We start from the raw sequence: 27,780 nt of genomic DNA on the forward strand, positions 1-27,780 counted from the left end.
ATTGTCTGAGAATACGTCCCCTGGTTTTCCATCATACTTACGAAACTCCAACGAATCGGCACGTTAAGAAGCGTAGTTAGTGAATATTAACATCCAGCCGTAGCAGCGTAAATCGCTCAGCGAAATTCACTGAAATTGTATATACGTGACTCGTTTTCACAAACTGTTTTCCCACACCTTTCCAAATCCTTCATCTGTTGATCTTACCAGGCTACCGCTGCCGACATAGTCAAACTAAAGTTGGTACCACGGATCGTCAAGCTAAGCTCAATGTTGTGATCTGAAATATTTTCAAGAATGTATTTTAAACTGCAACATTAATTAGGGCGCATTAAGGTGGATGAAGGATGATTAAGGTGAATTACAGTAGGCTTTACAAGGCTTTCGTCTTCGCGTCTCTTATGCGACAGCTAAGTACACTATTGCAACGAGTTGGCGACGTGCTATGATCTTCTAAAGACGCGAAGAGGTTTTTCTGGTACCGGAATTGGAAACAGAGTGCGTTGCAGATATTTCGCATGGCGTCATTTTCACGCTGAAGAGTACTGCGCGGAAGCTATACCGCTGTGGTCGCCTACTGCTCTCGATCGCGCGTGCCTTGTACCTTTTCTTTGTGAACCAACGGAGAATTCAACTGAGTGAGTGAGTGACTCGCTCACTCATGCATGCCACTCACGTTGGTGTGGCATGCATGCGATCTAGCGGCCGGAAAACGCATCACACGATCGCAGCTTGGCGATTTGCTGAACGTTGGTGCCGATAGATCGCGTTTTCCGGTACCGCATTAACCAGTAAAGAAGCGTACCTGTATCGGGTCATTTTGTGCGTTCTCGACTGCGAACGTTGGCGCCGGGGCATTGCACTAAACAGAATCGTATCCACAAGGTTCTACTGTAGTGACAAATTTTTGGAAGAATAGCAAAAACGGTAGGTTGATTCCTTTCAATTATTAATGCAAATGGTACAATATACAAGCAAAACAGTAATATGATGCCAACTTTCAATTGATTTATTATTATAGTCGGGGGCGACCTTTGTTTTAGCCGACATGCTCAAGCCGACATGCGAGATGCACAGAGCATCTCAGACTGCATAGACAAGGGGGGAAACAAGAAAATAAAAAACACACACAAAAGCAATAAATCATACTCCTCCTATTCATATTAGACGATGAGCAAAACGAGAACAAGGTGAAAGCAGGAGACAATGTTTCGACAAGTGGACTTGTCTTCTTCAAGGCGACATGTGCTTCCCATGCTACAGTATATATAGGTGCGGTTCTTCTAAAGGGGAGAGGGCGTAAGGCGAGTAGGTGTGGCAACGAGCGAAGGTGTGCTAGCGTTTCGAATTGTGAATAAAGGAGTGCTGTGCACAAGGCCAGGGACCCGGCCGTCTGTCAATCACGTGTCAACGCCCGCGTGTCAGCCGGCGTGTCAATGGCGTGCACAGCAGCCCTCTATTACCCGTTTCAGTGGTGGTCGTAGGCTATGGTGTCTCTGAAAGAGATAATAGAAGGAGCGGCATATAGTGCTATTCATATAGTACTACTGGCAACACCATTTCGCTATCAATGATGCCCACAAACAGTTGCCTCGCAAATATTAGAAAACATTCTGCCACAACCCAAAGCAGTGTGCTGTGCAATTTTTTATCCTTAATAATAATAACTTCCACTAATTACTTCCTCAAGCTTTTCTCAAACACTAGAAATTTTCACCAAATATCTTCTTTTGGTCTACTGCCCAAGGGTTTCTATGCTGAGCATCTCCAGTACTTAAAAGTCAGACTGGGCCTGCCCCCCCCCCCCCCCCCCCTTCACGTTTTTTAAATAGGGGCTCGGCCCACCCTTGGCAGGTCAACTCTAGCACAGCAGCACCCATTAGACAAGTTCCGGAAGTTATTGAAGTTAATTTATTACCAGTAGTGCCTTCTGCGGGGCAATTAAAATTCTCACATCTTTCAAATAGATTTAATCGTGATTAATTGGTTGATTATGTGTATATATATATATATATATAAATGAGCATGTGTGTGTGTGCACGTGCTATACTGGTCACCACCCTATGAGGGCCCCCTCTTCAGCCTAAATTGTTGCACTCCAGCACTGAACATCTCGACTGATAGGTGGCGTGCCTGAGATAATTGAACAGAATGCCCTGGAATGTAACAGCTCAAGCTCTAAAGTGCTGAAAACAATGTTTGCTGAAAACAATGTTTGTGAGCATGCTGGAAATTCATGAACTGAACTTAACTATATCCTATGGAGGGGTACTACAAACATTAAGCTTTGTTACTGTATAATAATGGTATTCCACTAAATACATCCTTCGTTTTGTGTTTGAGCAAAAGTATAATCAATATGCACTCTTTGTGTCACTACACCTGCTAATGTAGCTGCAGATCTCACAATAAACTATAATGTAGCATTGTCGATAGTCCTACACAAAACGAGGGAGATAATTAATATTCCTGTGTCGTCTGAGCGGTGTTTTTTTTTTTTTAATCACTCCCCATACTTAAGCAGCTGGCGGAACAGTGAAGAGAGCTTCAAGGATTAAAAATTTTTATTTGTGCTGCAAATTTCTCGTACTGCTATAAAATGCTTGTTTAATGACATGAGTCAATGCAGTGCAAATGCATTACATATTCCATTTATGATGTTCAACTAATAGAGGTTGTGCTCATAGTGGAAAATCCTAAGTGCAACAAACATAAGATTTCGAATCACCCCATTACACACCATTGAATTTCTAATTTGAACACCTCTTAGCTCCTGAGGCGTTATTCATATATGCTTTGGACATATAAGACACTTGGTACAGGCTTCTGTTTCTTCAGTCTGATAGTGTCACAGCCATCTCTAAACTGTAGTGTTGGTTGTCTAATGATTCCCTGCACAATTGAGCATGTTGCCAGGCATTGGTTCCTTGGCCACCAGTGACTACTGCTTTCAAACACACAAACTTTGCTTTCTTCAGTGATGTCACAGAATGTACTCCATTGGCTGAAACAAACAAGATACGGATCAGTCAAAACAGTGAATAAAATTGATGTAAGGTCTGCACTGCCTAAGAGTATAAAAACAGCTGCACATTGGTGCTTAATCTAATCTCCTTTATATACCCCTGTGCCTGCTACATAGGCGTAGAGATTTCATCTCCTTTTAGATGCCCCTAATGTAGTGAAGGACCCCTATACAAGAACTATACAAGAATATAGGCAATGGGAGCCCTCACTGCAACTGTCACAAAACAAGTGCAGTAGCAGATGACAAAGTTTGTTGGCACTCCTGTTCCACTGTATTTTCTCAGGTAGGACACACAACCCCGATTTCTGGGGTTAATGTTTTTTTTATGTTCTGCCAAAGATTTGATTTTGAATGCATGGCTTTCGATGTCAGTTTACATGGTCACCAAATGTTTTAAGGTTGCTGGAATATCTAAAACCATGGATTGCACTAAGGCTGACCATATCTCAGAGAGTGCCGATGAGGTAAGGGTACTAGTAAACTCCAGTGATGACTGGAGCAACATGGAGAGCGGGTGTGTCAAAGAGTGAAGCAGACTTGTGTGCTGAATCTTAAATATATGTGTGTTTAGGATGCAACCACTGTTTGTATTATTCAGCACATTGTTAATCACACTGTCCACACGTTTAGCATATAGTAGTAAGCCCAACTTGTATAGGAGCTGCACCTCACCAATTTTTTTTTTTCTTTAAGTGCAGGTCTTACGCAAGCAAACATAGTATTAGCTGATGTGAAGAGAATTGGCAGGCCACTGATGCCAAAAATGTTGCCCAATAGGTTATATTTCAAATTCCACCACTGCTCTTCTTTAGCTTCTGCACTTACTTCCAGAAGTGAGTTCAAGTTGTAAAGATCAGTGGCAACCCTGTATTGTTGCACACCCTGCTGCAGCACTAACCAGCTCAACCATGCAGTGGTACTATTCGTGTTTACTAGACAGCCTAGCAGGCATAGATATATGTAGAGAATACAGTGGCTTGACAGTCCAAAAATAATATACTCTGCAACACATGTATGATGATGCTCTTTTCATTTTCTGGGCTTTGAGGTACAGATCATATGTAGAATGTTGAAACAGCATTACTGGTCCGTCTCATGCTACGAAGGCACTTTCTCCAACTGAACCACAGATTCAACCAGTTGCGGTTAGCTTAGTGAAAATATGTTTGTTCATATTGCGCAGTGAGGTTTGCCTTGTGTATAGTGTCACTTGATAAAAACGTATCTTTTACCTCAAGTAGCCAACAAGGTAGGCAAGCCACCAAGCCACCAAAATGTGGCTCTGCAGGAGCCACATTTTGTAACGATCCATTTCGTTTTCTCATACTTCTTTTCCCATCATCTGCCGCACGGCTGCTGATGAAATGCAATGGTGACAATAATACTGAATGTTTATTGATGCATAATGTGAATATTAAGTAACCACAGCCAAATCCCATGGCTTCAAAAGCCAGAGCTAAGTAAGCAGACATTTCTGTGCCAAGAGCCAATAAATAGCACAGGCCTGCACATAAAACCCATTAACAGTGCAGCAATGCGGAGTGGTCATTCCCAGTGACAACCTAGCCAAAGAACAACAAGTAAAGGGATGAAAAGAACTGGCAGATTCGCCGAAGGGGTGACACACAGAAAACGGCAGCAAGGTTTAGTGTTCTGCTCGAGCTCCTAGAAGCTCTGTTCTAGCAATATGCGGGGGCGACATGCTGGCACGACGCAGCACACTTCTATACAGCAGCAGCATATCACAACGCTGCCATGATACGGAATGCTGGCAGTGGCATTACAGGCACCACACCTTGATGGTGCTCAAGATGAGACGGACGGAAAACCATCAGCATTTGTAAGCACCCAATGGGACAATTGGAAATGTTTAGCTTAATGTTTGCTGTCTGTTCGACTCGGGCCAGCGCATGCACCACAATGTCGTAGTCCCACAGCTAATCAGCAGCAATGATAGTGTGTGTGCTGACACCAGCAGTGAAAGGCAGAACACAGCCCCGTTTCTCATGCGGAGCTGAATGAGTGAAGCATGATGATGGTTTTGGCTAGGCTGTCTTTGCAGCCAGATGTGCTGCGCGTTGCTTGCATCTCTGGACAACTTCTAAACCTCTGCACACGTGAGGTACATGTACTATTGATACCTTCATAGAACAGCAGTAACAATAGCGCTGCCAAAAATGCGCCTTCGAGTGTCCTTTAATTGCTATGACAATAAAAAGAAAAAAGACATTAATACGGAACATTGCGGTAAGGCCACCGGATTGTTTTGTACACTTTCACTGTGTTGCGAGTTGGCCACATGTTATGCGTACAGGGAGGGGTTTACTCCCTTATGCGTACGGGTGGGAACCACTTGGGTTTTCTTGGTGTTTCTGAGGGGTCAGAAGCTCCACGTGGTGTCAGATGATGAGTCACCATGGAGGCACGGTGCAGATGCGGAGAATGGATTCGGAGATCGCTTGAGTTCGGATTCCGCCGACGGTCCTAATTGTTCCACACAGACAAACCTCGAGTGGGATTGCTGTACGTAGTGCTGTGGCACCGGTTCCCGAGTCCTTCGCTAACCAGAGATGCAACCAAGGCTTAGAATGGCCTAGTTCATGGGGCGGGGGTCCACTCTCCTACATGTCCAGGCTGCAACCAATTGGACTTTCTTTAGATTTTTAAATGCTGAGATAAGCCTGCGTGGTGTTGAGTGACGACTCACAGCACATGCCATAGAAGTATGGCATGTGAAGATTGCATTCGGAGAACGTCATCTTTTAAACACTGAGTTCAGGTGCTGCCGACGGTCATAATTTTTTTCTACGCAGACAAACCTTCAGTGGGACTACGGTACACGGTATTGTGGCACTAGCTCCCAAGTCCCTTGCTTGCCATAAACGCTGCCGAGGTTTGAGATAGCCTGGCAATAAGTTGTGCGTGCCTGGTGCATTTCGCTGAGACTGTACCAACTATGTGGAAATAGGAAAGGGAAACATAGTTGCAGAAAGAAACATAACAGTTTTGTTTTCCAATACAGTTACATTTAAGAGTAAGCCCATCCCTCTCGGTTGTGGCCTACCAAACTTTTAACGCTCACTGGCAATTGCATCTGTGGGACAGGATAATGGCCCTACCGCCTTTTTTAATTGTCTGTTTGAGCTATATTAATCTACACAATATCCTGTACCTCAGTCTGGGCTGAAATCAGGATATATAATAGATCAGTTAGAAGTTAGATCAGCATATAATAGATCAGTTAGAGGGAGTCTGGCTGTAATCAGATTTGCTGATGGATCAGCGAGGCACTATGCAGTAGTCTGGGCTCTAACAGTCATTGAGACAATCGAAGAGTGAGACACTGCTTGCTCTATCATTCAATATGTAATTCATTTGCATTACCTGCAATGTATTTACATGTAAATGTTTAGCCATCTGGTCTGCACTGCTTCTTGTCTGCATTTGATCATCGCTGCCAATCATCACATGAGACTTCACATTCCAACGAAGAATGAAGAAGCAAGAAGAATCGAGACCAGAACGTTATTCTTGCTAAATTCAATAAGTGCCTCTCTCTCTCTTTACTACTTCATGCCTGCCAACTACCGCATGATAAGCCACACCACTGCTCAGTTTCCTGGGTTTTATTTGTTGTTGTTGTTGTTTCAAAATGTACTATTTCAAAGTCTACACTGATAATTACGAGATCATCACCGACTTAGATTTCGCAAGTGTTAGTACGCACAAGCTACACCTGCACGCAAATACTATATTTGCTGCTGCCTCTGAAATAACATTTGTCTCAGGATTTTCAGGAAATAGGCTGTAAAAAAAGATAAGATGCGACTTATCTAGGCAAGTTGGACACCAGCAGGTGAGAAATTAGGGCGATGGAAACCATGTGACAATTACGGCACGACAATGTAGTTTTTCAATTTCTATATGTGAATCTGCAGTGCTCGCTGGTCCCTCTGAATATCACCACCTGAATTTTTCTTACTTCGGGCTCAGCATGGCCCCAGACACAAGTACTGTTGCATTCGGTATGGAGGCTACATAAGAATCCTGACTTCAGATGGACAGTAATGCACATATTGGTTGGTGCAGTGCGGCGAATGTGTGCAGCAACCGATACTGCACTAGCTATAGCCATTTTCCATTTTGCACAAAGCAGTACTTAATTTTTCTTTAAGAAGCTATAGGCTCACTAACAATGAGTGATGATTATCAGATGTCTCAGCCACTACAAAATACACTGAAGATTGACTCACAAATAATCAGAATGCAACGAACTGTGCTTCGTAAAATAATGGTGAGTTATTAACTATGGATGCAATCTAGAAGGAAATTCATGCAAGACTCATTTACAGTAAGAGACCTGACTTTGGAAAGCTTTTGTGTGTCAGCTTATAAAGTGAATGCCTTGCACACACCTTGTCATTAAACTATCGGCAGTGTCCAGGCAAAACAACAAACTGGTAATACTTACAGCCCTCAATGGGAATGTTTTCCTCATCTGTGGACACTGACCAGTTGACTGATCCATTCTCATACGTTGTTCCCACACATGTCAAGTCTAGCCTTTCCACTGTCCTTCCAGGCAAGAGCTCAAGCCTCCAAGACAGCGACCCTTCTGGAGAGCCCTCCTGCCTTGCCAAGTAGCTCATCTTCCAGTCTTGTTCTACCTTGCAAACAGCACAACATCACTTGTCAAAAGAGAAACCTCCAGCACAGAAATATCTGTTTAATTGTGGGGTTTTACGTACCAAAAACCATATGGTTATGAGGCATGCCATAGTGGAGGACTTTGGATTAATTTTTTATGCTTTTTAACAAGCACCCAAAGGACACTGGCATTTTTGCACTTTGCCCCCATCAAAATGCAGCAACCGTGGCCAGTATACGATTCCACACCCTCAGGCTTGGATGCGCAACACCAAAGTCACTACACCACCACAACGGGTACAACAGAAACAAACTTCTTGTTTCTTGTTACCAAAGGAAGCTTGCCCGAAGGTCACAACAGTTAGAAACAGCTTCCCATGTGCTGCTACATGCAGTGCGGATTACAACACAAGAGACCTCTAGCAGCAAAATAGAATCTTCAATGTGATGATGAGATGTTTGTTCATTGCTAATTTTTCAATGATATTAGTACTCACAAATAAAATTAAGTTGTTCTAGCAAGCTGTCATTTTGACTGCATGAGTTAAATTTAAACATGATCATTCAGGAAGTCAAAATAAATTCAATAAAAACCATTTGTCAGGAAACAGTCCGAAAACCACAGCAATTAGATTGTCGCATTCGAGGCATTTCTCTTCAGTCAACTGAAGGATATTTCCAGATTTCAAATTCGCAGGGACTTGTGTGAGCTGGTCACTATCTTAGATTCAAAAGTTTCAATACATCTGCAGTACATGCTTTTAACTGGTTTGTCTTTTTCTGCATGCGAAAGAGCACCCATAGACACCTCGGGCCATTCTTCACTCCTATTGCTACCCAACCACCACTCTACCACAGGAGCTAACCCTGACACTGTCGCCACTGCTGGCGGCTTACATAAAGCACATTAATAAATTCAATCAAGTGACCTAAGCGCCACAACTTAGGAGCCAGCTTGATTCAAAAGAGAAAACTTCTATTACAAGTCAATAATAAAAGTTTTTTTTTTTCCCCCTTCTGCCTAATCAAGCTGCTGCTATGCACCACCACCGCTCGGTACATTATCTTCTTGCACCTCGCCCATCTAGGCACCAGCACGCACTTGCCTATCCCAGCTGCTGCGACTCGGAAACCGAAGCGACCATTGCTATATTTGTTAACTCAAACTCAGGCAGAGCTGCAGAGCATTGGGAGACTCCAACAACTAGAGTACCCCCAGTAACCAAGCAGTACACTTCACTTTGTGCATAGCTGAAGAGTTCCCTTTAAGACATAACACTGCAGAAAAAGCAACTAAACGTTCTTGAATTTGGTTCTTGAATAGCGATTTTGAAATAAGCACGCCCTGACGTGATGAGACTCATTCATGCCATACACACCAATGAATTGTTTCAATGAAAGCTTTCACCAGAAGCTATGTGTGGTAATCACCCATCAACATAGCAATCGAGCAAATTGCACAACAGTTCATGGTGTGCTGAGAGCCACAAAAACAAAGCCGAGACTACCCTTGCCAAATTCGAAACAGAATGGGACCACATTACCAAAGTGGCAGCAGTGCCCCACTCAGTCTATCCACACAGGGACCTATGCCTGTCAATGACACAAGGAGTCATTGACCGACAGGGGAAGGAGGCTATGTACGCCACCTAGCTTTATCTAGTCCCATCCAAGCACACCCAGGTTGTGCCGGCTGCACAGAGACTTGGGTGAAAGTATCTGGTAAGCCAAACCTAGGCAGAGCCGCAGAGCTTTGGGAGCGCCAATAACTAAAGCAACCAAAGCACCGCAGCCGCCAAGCAATACGCTCCCATGCATAGCTGAATAAGGAGTTTTCTAAGGGATATAACAACATGCATTAAACTTCCTGTCACTTTACATTGATGCAAATGCCTGCTAATGCCAATGCAAAAGGCATTCAAAGGTAAGCAGCAGCACCAATACAAGGAAGCATGCTACATCAGCAAACTGCAAACATGCAGCACTAGTAAAGAATTCAACTTAAATGGATCAAAACATTCCTCCATTTTATTATAACTATTCTTACTCTACACATGAAAGAAACCCTGGACTTTCAACAGATCACCAGTTAGGAATAACCCCTAAAAACAGCTGGACAACACATTGAGTACAAGTCTGGAAGGACAAGGAACTTTGACAATAGGCATTACCATAAGTTCACTACAATTCAACTCTGAAGTTCAATCCTCATCAAGAAATGACCCAGCATCTCCAAGTGATAATTTAGTGGCCCACACATAGTTACCAAGAATGGCCAGCATGGAATTCTCAAGTCAGTCTACAATGAGACTCCTCGGAAGACAATTGAAGCTAGCTCCATTGGGGACAATGTCCTGTGCTATCCCAGAAAGGCTTGAATCACAGGCTCCAGATAATTTTGAGTGCCACGAGGACAAAAACAAAGAGGGGGACATGCTGGAAGTGAAGAGTTTGAGAGCTATAATAAAAATTGAGGAAAGTTCTGGTCTGTCTTTGTTAATTCTTTATAATGCTCAAGTTTCACTCCCACTCTGCTCTGCATTAAAAATGGACAAGTCCACATTTGATTCCTGCTACAATATTTACATGTCTTTAACTGGTAGCACATACAACAGTGCTTTCACATTCATTAGGTGCAATTTTCAGCTTTTTGCCAGCACAAAGCCCCTTAGTTACAACTGGGGCTTAGCATTTTCAATTTAAGCTGAAGGAAAAAGAATGAAAAAAGGGATTTCATTTTTTTCCTTCAGGAATTCACTTTTTATTTAAAGGGCTCAGTGAAAGCAAATTTACCAGAGAGCTCATACGGCAATCAGGCAATGGAAGGAGCCTGATGACATCAAGGTCACATGCCAGCCTGCCACCAAAACGTTAACTTTTTTTTTACATTATTTGCATTATTTAATGTTACAGTTTTTTGTTATCTTTTTGTGCTTCTGCAACAGCTCACAAGAATTAGTCATATGTACCTATAGATAGTCATTTTTTTCCTGTATAATGTTCTTGAGCTCTATACCCACATGCTGGGAATAAAATCCCATTTTAATTTGTGCTCAAATTTCAGACACGCTCGCACTAATTCCCACATAGTCACTTCACCATATTGCATTGTGCTCTTGCTAGACTGTCTCTCTAAAACTTTGCAATTTTGTAGTATTGAAGAGCAGGATCTGCAGATATGCAGCACACTTCAGCATCAACAAAGTATGGGAGCCATATATTCTAACAAAATTTTAAAATATAACTAAATTATAACTAAATTCTACACGAAAATATTATCAATAGAAAAATGCGGGGAAAATCCTACAGGAAGAATTATTTTTTTAAAAATGAAGGTTTTGGTAGATATAAAAACTAAAAATATGTTGAACTATACAAAAATTGAAACTCAAAATGCATAACCACCGCTATAATCAATACCACACTAGACCATTCATACACACAGCAAGATGGCAACTGATCTTAGAACTAAACAGCAAGAAAACAATTAAAAGAGGCAGCACATGTGATGCTTATGGCTTTTAGTACATTATACTTTTGATACTGTTTAGTCTCAAGACTTTCATTTTCAATGACCCAAAGAAATTTGGGCCATTGAAACCTAAGGCTTCTTTTTTAGTTTTACAGACAACTTTTGTGTCATATGTGAACCATAGGTAAACATTTCATTTGCTTTGCATTATATGCATAACATGACTGTAGCCAGATAACATGCACAGATCTGTCTCCTATGATGATGCTTTCAAAAGAAAGCGAGTTCCGTGCCAAACTTCATTATTCCTCGTTCAACGTTCCTGCTCTAAACCAGCAAATGATGCTTGCTGCCTGTTATTCAGTGTTGGCTAAAGACATTTACCAAGAAGCCTCGTGCTCGATACCGAAACTCTGCAAGAAAAAGAAATTTCTGGTATATTGCCTGTAGGCAGCACTCATAAATAAAGGGTTAAGAAAGTAGATGGCTGCGCCAAACCTCAACTGAAGCTGTCACTGCACTTAATTTACAATGCATAGCATTTGCTGAACAAAAATTTTCTAACAAGGCTTTTCCAGCTACTATACAAACACACTGGAGCGATGACATGTTTCTCGAGTATCTCGCTTGTCATAGGAATCGGCTGAGAACATTATGAAGTGCACTTTCTTCCATCAAGAAATGGTAGTGTTCTCTACTCAGTAAATTTGAAGAAGAGCTTCAAGCCGAGGTCCATCTTTGAATAATGGGGTATATCAGCATCGATGAGGTATATCAGCATCTACATACTCTGTATGCAACACATGGTTTTAGTTTAGTTGTACTTCTTGGATAACAGACCCCTTATTGTTAGGTGGCTCAAAATAAACATTAAATGAACGTTGAGGCCACCGGCATCAACCACACACATGTAAGAGAAGTGTAAATTACAAATTGACCACAGTGATTCAACTAATTCTAATGTGACTGCACTGAAGCATCTCTAACCTTCCGAAACATCTTCTCGATACTGAAGGCTCCTTTTGCCCAGCCCGAAATCTGTTTCATTTCCACACCATCCTCCCAGATGGAGTACTTGTCCATTGCTGACGAGTACTTGAAAATAATGTTTCTGCACTTGCAGCTGATTGGCTTGTATGAAAAGGGCACCCAATTTCCAAGCTCTCCCCTCTGTTGCCGCCATGCCAAAGCCCCCGACAACCTTCCCTGCAATTCATTCTCAGTTGCTTTCCTTGCTGTCAGGAACTCTGCCAGTTCCAGCACTCTTCTCAGCACTAACTCTTCCTTGCATTTCTGTGTGTATTGCTCTTGACATTGCCGGGTCAGTGCAAGCATTAGGTGAATGAGTTCCGTTTCTGAGTAAGTTGTGCGCCTCGATCGAACGGCTTCAAAGTTTGACGTGTAGCGCCAAGTGACGTCCTGTACTTCATCCTTGGAGAAGGCAAGAATGTAGGAGAGCTTCTTTCCCCAACCAGCCTCATAAACGAGGGGCGTGTCGCAGAGAGCTTCGCATGGGTCACAGTGAAGCCAACGCTGTTGGCTGTCAGAGTAGACTTCAGTCCAAACGTGATCAGTCCAGTCGAGCACATACCGAGCATCAAAAGCCAGCGACCTGGCAAAAAATGTAAAGCAGTTGGCCCATTCTCCACAGCGCCCCCTCCGTGTTTCCAGCAGCTTAGCAGGGTGGTTAAACCGAGGAAACCTTTCGTGGGTCCCACATTTTGAACAGGCATGTAGTTCCACACGCGACGCCCCACCGGCTATTTCATCAGCAGTAGGTTCTCCAGCTCCAGCATTTGTTGTGATGCCACCACAATGGCTGCACTTTAGTGTATCCACCCAAGCAAAGAAAGACTCCTTGAACCAATGCAACAGCTCCATTAATAAAAAGTCTCTGAACCCTGGGTCGCGATTCTCTTTCGCAGGGGTATTGCGAGATGAGTAGTTAAGCATCGTCAGCTGTGCTCGGCGTGTAAGATCTGAAACGGGTATGCATGCCAACGCTTTCTCTTGTAGGTCACGCCTCTCGTATATTTGCACCCGTGAGAGATTTGTTTTGATCTTGGGGTACATGTCTTCGCCAACCTCCATGACGAGTGCCTCCTGAAAACAAAACAATGCGATCAGCATACGTTAACCCACAGCCTACATCGTATGTGACACGTACGGTTCTGCCCACTAAACATGACATACACGTCACCACAACTATTCAATATCTGAAGAAAGCATCCACGTATCTGTATGAGAGCACAACTTTGAACCCAAAGAACATTAAAAGCAAAACTCTGCCACTTGATCGGACCGATGATAAGCGTCTACACCAGCGAAATTGTGTAAAATCGTTCACAGGCGGGTATTTTGAGCGACAATCGGGTACAACATACCAGGTAGCACTGGCGTTCCGGTCGAATACGCAAGCAGCACTTTTAAATTATGCAGGCAAAAGAAAAAAAACGCTGCAAGAGCAAAAAAGTCCAGTGCCTCTGAACGCAAACAGCATCCCAACTCAAATTTATATTTTTGGTTTAGCGTTGCAAATGCGCTAAGGGCGGATATTTTATTGCGTAAAATGACGTTCGCATCACCTTTCGTTGAAACTGAACATTGTTACGCCATACTTGCCAGTTTTATGCAGGTTTTCTTCTCAAAAAGGACTGTTGTAGCGGCTCAGCCAGTAATTGTAAGCAGCTTCTAAATCACAAACAATTTAGGTAATTCACCACTCGCTCAGACTCGCTGATCTCTCTTTACAGTTGTTCCGACTTCGTATTTTGCCTTTTTTTTATGTACTAAAACCGGCAACTATTTGTGACACAATATTATATCTGTATCGTAAAACAATAATTTGTGGTATATATATTATGTTTACATTTTAGTTTGATTTTACGCAACAAACTGGAATTTATACGAGACTAGCGGAGGCTTTATCATTATGTTCTCGCGTCCGGCCGGTGGGTTTCCGGTGTAGTTGTTCGGGGTGTTGTGTGGAGTTTATATTCGCCGGTTAAGATGATATTATTGGAAATCAACAACAGAATAATAGACGAAACATTACGGCTCAAGTTCAAAAATGCCCAGTCAGCGTGAGTACCTTGATCTTGACTCTTCGAGCATTCAATTCACTTCTATCTGAACGCGGCAGGGCACTTCGCCGATCGTCCATTGCTGATAAGAGTTTAAAAGTGCAGTGTTTTAATCATTCACAACTACTGCTGCAGTTTCAAGTAGTTTTCTACGTCATGTGACAGGTGTTCGTCACTCTGTTACTGACTAGTGACTTTTTTATTCCAATCAATAACGTTGCACCTGACAATGACAGCATGCACCTGTGCGCTTCCTGCCCTACCCACTTAGCGACGTGAATCATTTGCTTTCTTTAAATTGTGTCACGTTGTTGCGAAACCTCCTGCGATCGTTTCTCGCCAAAGTTTCGGTCATTGTTTCGTTTTACCTTTGCCTGTAAGATAGTTGCTCGACTGCTTCGGTCACAAATTAGCACTAAGGAAAAAGTTAAGCGCGCAGCGAAACAAAATATCTGGTATGATCGGAAGTTCGCCTGCATTCTAACGTTGTGGCGAGCACGCCAGGTTACTACGCTCAGCAACTTGTTGATCACCACCAGCACCAAGCGAAGTGCGACGCGAGAACTGTCGCACTAGGCGCGAGCGTGCTGGTTAAAGAAAAAAGGCAGACACCTTACCGAGTGTTCAACGAGAACAGTTCAGAGTGTTGAACTGCTGTTGCAAAACACGTCGGACAGATAGCGATTTGCTTCACACCGCACGATAATGGTTCATTTAAGTGGCACATTTTGAACATGATGTCCTGAAAGTTATCTGCACCCCCCACCCATCTTACTCAGTTTCATAAATCCATTCTTCCGTTTAATTTGTTTGATAATGCCAAAAACTAACAGTGCTGACACGAAATAATAGAATAGATTATCTTTCCGTTGAGAATATTCATCTGTTGCAAATACACAAAGTTTCTGATCTTGTCATCCACAGAAATTAAAGTGTGTAAAAAAAAGTGTATCTGTCTCTTTGTGCCATTGTTACTTAAGTCCACTTTTACAAGGTCATAATTGCTTTTAGAATTTTCGACGGTTGTTTGAATGTTTAGTCAGCCACAAGCTCATTCAGACGCGAAGGCAGCCGCTGGTAGGTCACACTGCCGGTGTCAGCAGTCGAATAAATTACAAACGCAGTCAAGCGTGTCAACTCCTTGGGCGTATCTTAAACTGATGACTCAGCAGGCCGATCGCTCCCCCAATGGTGGAGAAAGAGAGGCCTGCTTAAGGGCATTCTGCATAATCGTGATTACCACATTACGTAATGAGTTCTTGTGCTTTCTTTCTGTTAATGCTGCCTTCTGCAGTCTGAACAAAATTTCTACTGTACACAACAACTATGTCCCACTGACTGATTGTAGCAAAACTTCTTCTTTAACTGTGTAGTGCGATATGAGTAGAGGTTTGATAGCAGGAATAAATGTATTTCACCAGTACCTATTTCCTTGGTTTCTTATTTCTTTTTCTCATGTAAAGACAGTGTGCTTGAATCATTAGGCAGAAATTAATTTACTTGAGTAAATGTACTCTTCCCACTTTACTGCTTCTAATATGTTGTCTTCTCTATACTCCAGCAACAAGCCAGAGGCTGTCGATGTCAAAATTGCCGACTTCGATGGAGTTCTGTACCATATATCCAACCCAAATGGTGACAAGACAAAGATAAGGGTGAGTTGCTGCACCGTTTTGTCTCGTACAAGTCTAGGCAGTTTCTGAACAACAGTATTTTCCATGTAAGTTTTGTCAGCCGAAAATTTTTTGTACAATATTTGTGTTGAGAGCATGCTAATAGGTTTCTGAGGATAGTGTAAGATACTATCAAAATCAAGCTTAAAAATATATATATATATATTTTACCTTTCATGTGCCATGATGCCTCACATCATTTTTCATGCATATGGGTCATGTTTGGTGAAAGAGGGCATCAAGAGAAAAAGAGAAAATGAAATGTTATTGAAGGAACAAGCATGATGCAGCTGTCTCACATTGAGTGGACGCCTCAGCGATGCCACTGGGAAAGGAAATCATCAAAAGAAAAGCACATTTGGAATGCAGCTGCTTTGGTACTTTATCTAGTTCCTTGAGATAAACAGTATGTTCTGTGCAATCCATAAGAAAAAAATATTTACATAAAAATATACATCATATTGCTCAAAGCACTTCAATTGATTAAGCTGATGTCACATCCACACTGTTGCTATTTCTAGAATTTCATTGCACTTTACTGCATTGATTTTTCTTATGCCCTGAACAACTTTTTATCAAAGTTGAGCATTGCATTTGAAGTTAAAATAGATTATTTAAAAAATAATTTACCACAAAAAGTACTTCAGTGTGTCCAAAAGAAATATAGTCATTGGCAATCAAAGGTCACGTACGTCACCGTGGCGCGCAGCTCAAATTTGATTTTGAATGTTCAAGAAGACGCCACTACTTCCTATTTTGTGGCTACGGCGTGCCAAACAGCTAAGCATGGTTGTCCTGAGCGAGCTGCAATGCACTCAGCCAGCAGACTCGTCACGGCAGCCCCAGTATCTACGCCTCACACTGGGTTTTTAAAACACATCAGAGAACCCTCACTGCTCAAGTTCATCCGTAATTTTTCGCTGCAACATTTTCGTAGCTTTGGAAATTATATACCATTTTCACCCTATAAAAACCAGCTTTCCTATTTTGTCATTAACTCTACTTTACATGCCACAAAGAATGCAGCTCCTTATTACAAATAAGTACAATTACTTTGCCTCACTAATTATATATACCATAAGTAAATCTGAAAGTGCTAAATACAGCTGTATTCATGAATATGTGATAGTGGGTGTGCATTTCGAAAGCCCCCCTACTATAACTCCAAAGTCAGACAGTGCAGAAACAAAGATATAAAGACAAATTCTTATGCTGTTGGATTTCAAGACCCGAATCTATACCCTGTCTGCCAATAGAAACATCTTTCCTTATTTATATTCAGGTGCTGTAAATTTAGAAATGTACGCCTGCCAAACTTCCTAACATTAGAACAAATACGTAGCCTAAAAGGTAAGCTTGCTTGCCAGTAGACAAAACTCATTCTTTCTCCTAACAAGGTACATGTTGCCCTCATCCTATTCTGTGCCACCGAAATAATCACGTTTGTAATTTCTCTGTCACAGAGATATAAATGTTATTCTGTCTTTCACAGGTCAGCATTTCATTGAAATTCTACAAGGAACTCCAAGAACATGGTGCAGATGAGGTAACAGATAATCTCATTGCATGCGGATTTGTTACTCTAATTTTGTCGCATTATGACTACAGGGCTTTGTATCTTGTTTATTGGTGTATGATAGCCTCATTGGTAACATATCTGGCTAAAAGCAATACGCTTAGCATCACAGATATGTTCGCCAAGCAACTGCAAGTGTGAACGAATATTTCTGCAAGCTTACTCTGTATACTTAAAGGGACCCTGAAACGCTTTTGTCGATTTTCTACAAACGCACTGAGTCGTTAGAGTAGGTCCTTCTGATCATTAATCGACACATTTAAGTGCCGCGCGTATAGCGTATAATTTATTATAAGGTTTTAAAAATGCACATCGCTGCCGATCGCAGCGCACTGCTCAGCGGAATTTTAAGCCGCCCCTACCCATATGACCGAAATCAGCCATACGACGTCAGTGGGGCGAGCTATCCGATTGGCTGACAAGGGCGCATGATCGATAATTTTTCCAACTTTATAGTAAACAAATGATCTTCGTAATAGTTGGAGTGTTAGTTAATTTGTTTTTATGAAAAGAAAGTAACATAAAGAGAATGCACAAGAATAATCTTATGTACACTTAAGCACTTCCGGCACACAGCAAGTGTCGTCTGCTTGTGTTACAACGTGCTCCATTTTGACGAGAGCTCCGCGGTCAGAGTCGGCCTCAGTCTTTTCGCGAGCACTATGATTCGACTTTGTTGCCTTGTGGACTGCAAACGTAGCGATTGGCAATGTGTCAAGCTGCGACATCGTGTCCCTCTGCAAGGCAGCGTACGAGCGAACTGGCTGCTGCGCATCGGACTGCCGCTATCCTATCAGCACCAGGATTTGCACGTTTGTGGTCGTCACTTTACACCGGAAGATTACTAACGCAATAGCGTTTCGCGAGTCCGGTATTAGGGCCAACGCAAGCGCAAGGGGACTGAGTCTGGCCGTTTAACTGTGCCGTAACAGGATGAGCCGTGAGATGAGCAGAAGGGCAAATGTGAATGGTCTGCATGGTGTGGCCACCTGGTGGCACAAAGCTCAACCATACACAGTAGCAGCAACGAACTGTATTCTTCTTTGATGCTGGTGTGTATTTTTCGCTGGACTGTAATCATCAACACGTTGTTTTTATAAATGTTTAAAATTTTTTACACTTGGCTAGTGCAATATTAGCGTTTTGTTTGGCTGGTTAAGCGCTGCGCCAACAAGTGTATGGACAGTGCAGACCGGTCAGGCCGCTCACGTACGTCTACGCTAAAGTTCCGTCATCAGCTTGAGTTTATGCCTCCAGTCATTTGCCGAAATGACCAGCTTGCCTGTGGTTACCGGAATACAAAACACGTTCGGCACTACAACAGAATGCTCGCAACGCACGCTGCTTCGATGGCTCTCGCTTGGGGTCGACGGCCAAGCGGCTAGCGGAGAGGTCTCGCGCCGGCGGGGGCGGGCTCCAAAACAACAGGAAGTGGATGTTGTGACGTCGCATCGTGACGCTGAACCAGTGAAGGCGGAGCTTAGCCCTGCTCGCTCGGCGAACGAGTTGAGGAGGAAAAGCATGGCTAGGGAGGAGGGTAACTTCTAATCGCTTGTAGCTCCATTAATACATAACGCTTCACTTAAATTGTGGTGCGAATGTTCTACTTAAGCTGTACCCTACGCGTCTACAAAATTTGTCCGAGCCGTTTCAGGGGCCCTTTAAAAAGGGCTTAGAGCTTATGTAGATGTGTAATCAAGGTGATTTTGTTTAGCCTACATTTGTCATTTGGCATGGTAACTTTGCAGGTGGGAGGTTTATTGTTGTTCATTAAGTCATTCAGTATACTTTCATATATGGTATAGGTACGGCACTGTGTCTATTCAGTTACAAGCCAACCATTCAGAAAGAGACCTTCTCATAGAAGCATGCTGCAACTGCCCATTCTCTGTTTGTACTAAGATAAATTGTTCGGTTATGGATAGCACAGGCGTAAAGAGGAAGCGCCCTGATAGTTCAGTGGCAGGTAGTGCACTCTGGTTTGTCTGCTGAAGTTCATGTTTCAGTCTTGCATGTGTAAATCCAAAGGCTGTGTTCATCGCCCCACAGACAAGGACATCTCATGTACTATCATGACAGAATGAAACTTGGAACAGCAGAGCACATGTCTTTCGGCACATGCTGCACTTACTAACCATACCAATTGCAACCTGCTGCACATGCATAGTTAAGGGTTTTGCATCCTGCTGTTATCTTGTCAACCATTGCGCACCTTATCAGTATTTCACTATCATGCCTGCAGAGTGGTACAGGTTTTTGCTTTCCTGCAGAGCTCGTTAGTAGGTGCAAGGGGGCTGTTTTTGCTAGTCACTCAAGACGGTCCATCCACCAACGAGCACTGCGGCAAAGTAGAGGCTTTTAGCACTCTGTAGGCATGATATAAAAACACTAACAAGGTGAGCGATAGTTGCAAAGATCACAGCTTAACGTGAAGCTGCAAACCCTGTAATTTAACAGTTCACGTACAGTAGCTTATTGTGGGCGCAGTGAGACAGCCAAGCACGTACTGATAGAAAAGTGCTCTGCTATTTGCTGTTCATTCTATCATCTTAGTATCTCACAAATAAACAGCAGGTACGTGGGTAGAAAGAAGTAAAGGGAGAACCAGAAGACTGAAATGGCTAGCGCATGTGTACATGTTGCCTTTGAGATCCCTCTGCTGATAAGTTCTTAGGTTGTGGTTGACTGTACTGTGTTGATATTTCTAACAAACGGGAGAAAGCACTGATGAGCAAGTTCATTGGATAATTTAAGATAATAATGCATTCTATAGTTCAAAATTTACTGTTGAGCAGCGTGCAGTGCTTCTTTTGTCACTATTCTTCAATTATGTTGTAAAGTACTATGAATATCCATCTGGAGCCTTCTTCTTTCTTTTCTACTACTAGCTCTTGAAACGAGAATATGGTCCCTTGCTGACGACAACTGAAGATGGTATGTATTGCTCCTGCTGTCTCTGCATGGTTTTTCTCAGTTTTAGACTTCACCCCAACACATGTGCATTACTCATTGTGGGACTTTCAGTTGCACTTTGTGACTTGTTATACCCAGCTCTGCTTCAATAGGCAGACGCATCTGTTTGTGAAACCTTTGTATATCCTTGTAACGTTAGTAACCACAGGTCATCAGAATGAAGAGAAATTTCTCAGACTCAATAGTTGCCAAGGTCACTAGACTTGCTACGACTCAAGCTCACCATCATCAGGCCCTGCCAAACTTTTGTGGACATAGCAGGCAGGCTCACTTATACTCATGGTTTCACTAGCTATGTACCACCTAGAACAGCAGCATGTTCTTAAGGTATATAAATGAAAGGGCATAAATGCACATGCTCACCATAGAGAAACATTAACACACCAAGGGTGTGATCTTGTACGCGTTCCAAAATAGAACGGAGGCGGTTCGTTCCACCGAGCCAAATACGGTTCGTCACTTTGAACCGTGCCGAACGCCATGGCGTCAATTGGGACGTGATATCTGCTGTCAATCATGCCGTGTCGTCTGCTATCGGACGAACGGAACGGAACATACCGCCTATTTCGTGACGTAAAGTACGAACCGCCTCCGTTCTATTTTAAAACGCGTACAAGATCGCACCCCAAGTGTAAAGAGCACATTCAGTGCGAACGAGTGTATAAACATGTAGAAGACCTTTGCCGAAATTCACATTTCACTTTAAAAATTCCAGCACAAGTTACTGTAAAACTAGCAGCTTATATTTATAAAATTTGATTTGATTGACAAAATTTTTTATTCTTGTATCTTCACTTGGGCTTACTCATTCTAACAGACACCACTCTTTGTACAGTCGGACTGTCTTGATAGTGCATGCACTAAGCCTAAAATGTAGTCTTATTAACCCTAATACAACTACAATTACATTTCGTTCAAACTTACTGGACCTGTTCAGACTCGGACCTGCACCCTCTCCTACTTGGTTCAATTCACTTGAACTCATGGTTGGCTGCAGCTTCAAATGAGTATGCTCATGCGTGAGTTTGTCGACTTACATTGTTGACAAAAGTTTACAGGGTGTGGGATTTCAGAACATGCTCGACCTTTATGAAGGCCACACGCATTGTAGTTGCAGTCTGCACTAGTATTTGTGACGAAACACAGTCGACAACCACAATCTTTTTAACAGGCTGCATGCCCAAAATGCTAAGGAAGTACACTTTTCTGCATAACTCTCTCACACTCCACAAACTTAGACAAAAATAGCGCGTCCTTAGTGCTTTTGTGTTGGGCACACTGTGAAAATATGGTACCTATAGCGTGAAATGCATGTGCTGCAAAGGCACCAGTCGCTTCATATGCCCTCATTCTCAGATTGCAGCAGAAAACACATGGCTCTAAATTTAAGTTTCAGTGCTCATTTTAACACTTGGTATTCTGTGTCATGTACGTCATAGGCGGCATCTGCTACCAAGTAACATTGTTTTGTATGAGTTCACATATGTGTTGAAACCATATAAGTTTGTTGGGCCATCTTATTGGGTCGCACTATATATTCACTGTGGCATTGCAACTAGAAACCTCTTTCCTACTGATGCGTATCACAAGTTTGTACACATTAAAGTTTGATACAGCATTAGTGTATTGAATCGCATGGGAGCTTCGTTGTCCCACTTTGCAACTTCATTTGGCAGTCATTAAGAGGAATGTGTTTGTCAAGCAGTCTGTTGCGTTTTTGACTTTCTCAGTGTGGCAAGTGGGGTGCTTATGGCATTCTGCTGCCTCTATAGCTTGGCTATAGCAGAGCTATCTCTTCATTTTCTTGTTGCTGTCAGGTGGCAGAAAGAGTGGCAGAAGGCTTTGAAGGAATAAACTCCTCAGTCCTGCACCATCAGTCACTTTGTTGCTAAGGTGCTTTCAGGGTTTGAGTAAGAATGGAGTTCTGGGTGGGTTGGAACAGATTCGTGATTTGCACCGCAAAAAAGACAAAGACAAGGAAAAAAAGTAGGGACAACAAAAGGGCTGCATGCAGGTATGGAATAATGACTTTTCCGCACTTTTCCGAAGCAGTGGCAGAAATGTCAGGGTTCCTTCGTGTGTCAGCTATCGGTGCTCCTGTCATCCCTACTTTTTCTTTGCCTTCGTCTCTTTTTGTGCCGTAAATCATGAATCTGCAGGGCTTCTTGTATAAAATGAACAGTAGCACACTGCACACTAACCCTTTCCATGCCACGCTGTTGTCCCAAATTCTGACCAGATTACTTTTAAGACCCCAGTTGCCAACATACTTTACCTCCACAAAAAACATAAATTTGCTTCTGCCTGTGCATTCCTATGAATTGTGTGCTGCCATCTACCAAAAGTATGACTAAGCTTTGAAACAAAACTAGACTTGCCAATGGCATTGCTAGAAAATGCAAAATACCGCTGATGAGCTGAGCTCGTCCTTGGTAGTCTTTACCAGAAATGCATGGAAGAACCCAGCTCATCCAAGGCATGAAAGGGGTTAATATCTTTATAAATCTTTGCAGCGCTCTTCATATATAGTTGAAGCTCTGCAAAGACCAGTGCATAACCACATGCAAATCAGATAATTTATGGCATCATTTTTACTTTGCACTGCGTGATGTTCTCTACAAAACTTCGTAAAAGTAAGCCCTCTGACTTTTTCACGTGGTGACTTAGTCCTTTTTACTTCCTGTATAGGTTACAATGTATCGCTATTGTTTGACCTGGAAAACCTTCCTGAGAACACAGAGGAGATTGCACGCAAGGCCAGCCACCTCAAGAGGAACTGCTTTGCGTCTGTCTTCGAGAAGTACTTTGACTTCCAGGAGCGTGGCGAAATTGGAGACAAGAGGGCTGTTATTCCCTACAGGGACGATGAAACCATGTAGGCACCTTTTTGTTGATTTCATTTGGTTAAGCCTGTGTATGGTATAAAGATAGCCTATAGCAGAGCACACTGGAATCGCTTCATTGAAATCAAAGAGCACAGTCTGAGGCCCTGGTTCATTGACTTGAATGGTTGACCTGTGTGTCCCAAAGCTACAGCTCGGATGCAGCTGTGAGGAATACCATAATGGATGGCCCCAGATGAATTCCAACTGATTCTTTAACATATACTGAAGTTTTACCGCATCACATTAGTACAGTCTGTTTTCATCAGTGTGTGGCCACTGCAGCAAGGAATCAAACCTGCCACTTCATGCTTAGCAACAAAGCATAATAGCAGCCGAGCCAAATATTTAATAGAAAAGCATAGAATTGATCCTGAAGCATTCTTCGTACTTTGGTTCACAAGCAAACAAATGAGTTGGGCCAATAGTAAAAAAATAAAGGTCTCTTAGGACAGTTTTCAAGCACACTAAGCAAGCTTGCCGAGTTGTTGAATTACGTCTTCATAAATGTCTGAGCGACATATCACTCCTCTGCACAAACCGGAGCACCTACAATTTAACTCAAAATCGTTCTTGCCTCCTTGACTAGATAGTACAAGCCCCTTGTCTTGATTCATCAGCTTTGGTAAACCTAAGAGAATTAGTGGCTTCTATGGGTGAGGCTTGTCGGTGTTCTGAATGGCATCAAATGCGCAATATTAAAAGAACTATAGAAAACAAAAAGCAGGAGCAAGTGGACCATGTAAATGCAGCAAGCTGTTTCCTTAGATAGGCTGTCACCGGTTGAAGTATGCGAGAAGGAAAGTAATAAACACAAAAAGACCGCATTAATTTGCCGTTAGGTGAAGTATTACAAGCATTTATGTGTGCTGCTGAAGCTGCTCATCTTCAGCACAGCAATGACAAAACAGTCAAACCCTCGTGGGCAACTAAAGACATTTTATTGTTGATAGCTCATTTAAAATTGCTTTCAAGAAATTCTTGCAGAGGGAGAGTCGTAAAGCTTTGTCATTTTATGTGCGAAACAGCTTGTAGTTTTGTTGGGGCTCCTTTAATGGCCTTTGATGTGTCTCACAAAAGTCTGCATAAACAGAGTTGCAGGAGAACGTGCTCTTTCTGGAGTGTCCAGCTTTCAGTTTTGAAGCAAGGCCTTATAAGTCTTGAATCATGCAAGTTTTGCCAAGTGTTGAGGTAAAATATTCTCATAGATCTGCATTTGGAAGAAGCTACATTTTGAACACCATCCCTTTTGTGATCGATAACAATTTCATGCTCGCCTGTCTTGTTCGGCCACTTGTGTGCCTGCTACTGTGTGCTACTGACCTACTAGGCATTCTACTGCCTAGCATGAAGACACAGCTTCAGTTTTCAGTCAGCGCAGCCACATTGTGATGCAGGCAGATAGCAATAACATCTGGACATCAAAATTGCAGTGCATCTTGTAGAATATTGTGTGGTTTTTGTAGTAAAGCGAGTGACAATAACACACGCAGTAGGCGCAAGCCAAAGGGTGGTTTATTGCAGATAGCGTGGCTTCTTTTATGAAGTGCGCGTTTAGTCACCCATGCACACTTCATGCAATGAACGGGCTTCCGATGACACGACACAGCACTTCCTTTACCTTGGAAGCCTAGTCTATCGGGAGGTCTTCTTGTGCGCATAGAATGATGCCAGGGAAGTCCCGAGACGGTCTGTTCCCTTGAGGTTGCCTCATTGGGAGACCGGGCTGTACTAAGCGATACGTCCGATGGTGGTTCGCTGTCTTCTCCTGCTGAGGTTTGGTCACGCTGGGAGGCTTGGTCATCTGAGGGTCTATCACTTTGCGAGGTGTGGTGATCTGAAGGCTGAGTTGTGCTGAGTTCCTGTTTTAACTCTGCCATTGCGTTCGAAGGCGCACTTGGTCCACGTGACGGCACTGCACTTCTCCTGCGGCGTCCACCATAACCAAGCGCCTACCTCTTGTTGACGTCACTGTGCTGGGTAACCATCTCTGGCTGGCTTGATTGTACTGTCACGCCCAAACAGGTGCTCCCTGAGGAAGCAGCTGCGGCGTCGGTGCCGGGGGTGTGCTCACCGTGGAATTCCATGGTGCCACCTCCTCCTCTGGAAAACGTGCACTTAAAACGGGTCCTTGGTTGAAAACCAAGCAATATCTTGGCGGGTGATTTCCCTTCTCGAGTCAGCGTCGTCCTGTAACGCAGCAAGGACTTGTTAATCCGAATGAGTAGACTTCCAGTTTTTTGTTGATTCCCTCCTTAATGGTGTGCACAGCGTGCTCCGCCAATCCGTTTGACTGAGGGTAATATGGAGCGCAGTTAACATGACGCACCTGGTTATCACTGAAGAATCTTTCAGACACTGCACTGTTAAATTGTGGCCCGTTGTCGAAAATGGCTGTGTGTGGCAGGCCAAAACACTCGAAGATCCCCGCAGAACTTTCGCTGTGGTTTCTGCACTTGCTGTTTTAAGGGGTACTGCCTCCATCCATTTTGTTTCCGCATCCGCTACCACCAAGATCATGTGACCTTCAACCGAACCTGCATACTCGACATGCAGGCGAGATTAACGTTCGTTGGTCTTCGGCCAGCTTAAGGAGACCTGTGCCGCGATCCAATCCGGGATACCAAAACATTGTGCACGCCAGGGGCTTCATTGCCATCATGCCTGGATGGGTCTCGTGAAGTTCCTGCAGAATAATTGACTGCACATCCTCAGCCAAAACAACACGATGACCCCAGTAGATTAGTCCATTACTCACAGTAAGTTAATCTCTGTGGGTGAAGTAAGGCTGAAAACACTATTGCTCCAGTCTCAGTTGATTTGGCCAGCTCCGCAAAATCCATGTCATCACTTGTCGGAGAAGGACGTCATCGCTGGTGCTGTCTGCCAACTGCTGTGCACAAAGAGAAAAATCTCTCAAGGCTTGCACATTTAGCACATCTTCTACGGGACCATCTTCACCGGGCTGTCCACGTTCTGGCAAAGGCAAGCGGCTCAAAGCGTCGGCGTTCATGTCCGACGGTGCTTTCCGATAGTCTTTGTCGTACTGATACGCCGATAAAAGTAGTGCCCTCCGCTGTATCCTAGCCACCGCCATTTGCAGAATGGGTTTGTCGCAGGGGACAGTCCCGTCAATAACTTATGATCTGTTATCAAAGAAAATTTATTACCAATAAGATAGTCTCGAAATCTTGTCACACTGAAAACTAGTGCGAGCATTTCCTTTTCCACTTGAGAGTAATTTCGCTCTGCCGGCGTTAAGGTTCTTGAGCGAAAGGCTATCGGATAATCTTCACCATTGATACAATGAAACAGTACTGCGCCCAAGCCGACCGGTGATGCATTGCACTCCACTTGAAGGGGATTTTGCGGGTCACAGTGCACAAGAAATTTAGCTTTACACAAGACTGTCTTTACTTCTTGATACGCTCTGTCTTGAGACGACCCCCATTTCTGTTGCATCCCCTTTGCCAGCAAGCCATATAAAAGAGCCAGCGTAGTTGACAAGTTGGGCAAGTATCTCGCGTAATATGTAACCAAGCCCAAGAAAGATTTCAGCTGGCTTACCAGTGTTGGCTTTAGTGTGGCTAGCACAGCCTCAAGGTTGTCCTGCAGAGGATGAAAACCTTTAGCATCGATGCAATGCCCAAGAAACGACACGTGTGCTTTCCTAAAGTGGCATTTCACTTCGTTCAACTTCAAGTTGTGTTCACGCGACCGCTGAAGCACCTGCTGCTGTACAGAGGTGTCGTTTTCGTTTTCTGCCACAGTGATGTCGTCGAGGTAAACTTGAACATTCGGCAAGCCTTGCAAAACCAATTCCATGCGTCACTATAACACGGCAGGGGCTGAAGCAATCCTGAATGCCAGGTGATTGTAGCAGTAAAGATCTCAGTGTGTGCTGAGTACCGCCGTCTTTCTGGCTTCTGCATCCAGCGTATTGAAAACTTCGCCTCCAGAAAGAACCGCGAACATGTCTTCAAATCTAGGCAAGGGATACTACTCCAAGTGTGACGAGGGGTTGACGGTTAACTTGAAGTCGCCACACAACCATATATCTCCGTTCTTCTTTACCACCGGAACCACTGGAGTTGCCCATTCCGAAACACTTACCGGTGAAAGCACTCCGTCTTGTGCAAGACGGTTGATATCGACTGAAAGTTTGGAGCGCATAGCATAAGGCACTGTTTGCGCTTTACAAAACGTGGGCAGGCTTCCTGCTTGAGGTGCAGTTTCACAGGTGCGCCCTTGCAACAACCAAGCTTGTTCTCAGAAAGATCCAAAAATTCCTCAAGCAGAGGATTCACCTTGCCATTTACACTTGAGGAGTTTCCAGCGTCATAAAAGGACACACCCACCATGCGGACTAGTTCTCTTGTGTTCCGACCACAAAGCAGTGGTCCGTGACATCCGACAACTATTAGAGTGATCGTTACAACAGTTGAA

At 43.3% G+C, this 27,780-nt stretch overlaps 2 protein-coding genes across 6 annotated transcripts in view; one reads left to right on the forward strand and one right to left on the reverse strand.

Annotated features, from left to right (window-relative positions):
• Positions 1-2,546: 2,546 nt before the first annotated feature.
• Pngl (N-glycanase Pngl) lies at positions 2,547-13,927 on the reverse strand. Of its 5 annotated transcripts, none has more exons than XM_065436418.2 (4): positions 13,770-13,927; positions 12,135-13,250; positions 7,500-7,695; positions 2,547-3,004 (listed from the first exon to the last, which is right to left on the reverse strand). In XM_065436418.2, the coding sequence occupies exons 2-4, from the start codon at positions 13,236-13,238 to the stop codon at positions 2,835-2,837; spliced, it is 1,470 nt and encodes a 489-aa protein (XP_065292490.2). In that variant the 5' UTR covers positions 13,239-13,250; positions 13,770-13,927; the 3' UTR covers positions 2,547-2,834. The 5 variants fall into 5 exon arrangements, with proteins under 5 accessions (XP_065292490.2, XP_065292491.2, XP_065292492.2 ...); XM_065436419.2 differs by having other exon boundaries at positions 13,766-13,925; XM_065436420.2 differs by having other exon boundaries at positions 13,733-13,925.
• A 143-nt stretch (positions 13,928-14,070) lies between these two features.
• Positions 14,071-27,780, forward strand: part of Arpc2 (Actin-related protein 2/3 complex, subunit 2) — a 39,657-nt gene continuing 25,947 nt past the window's right edge. The window contains exons 1-5 of the mRNA XM_065436444.2: positions 14,071-14,230; positions 15,792-15,885; positions 17,396-17,449; positions 20,368-20,413; positions 23,141-23,327. Of these exons, the coding sequence (XP_065292516.2) occupies positions 14,157-14,230; positions 15,792-15,885; positions 17,396-17,449; positions 20,368-20,413; positions 23,141-23,327 (455 nt within the window). The 5' untranslated portion in view covers positions 14,071-14,156. The remainder of the gene's footprint in view (positions 14,231-15,791; positions 15,886-17,395; positions 17,450-20,367; positions 20,414-23,140; positions 23,328-27,780) is intronic.

The sequence above is a fragment of the Dermacentor albipictus genome, chromosome 1 (genome assembly GCF_038994185.2).
Source record: "Dermacentor albipictus isolate Rhodes 1998 colony chromosome 1, USDA_Dalb.pri_finalv2, whole genome shotgun sequence".
Taxonomy (NCBI): Eukaryota; Metazoa; Arthropoda; class Arachnida; order Ixodida; family Ixodidae; genus Dermacentor; species Dermacentor albipictus.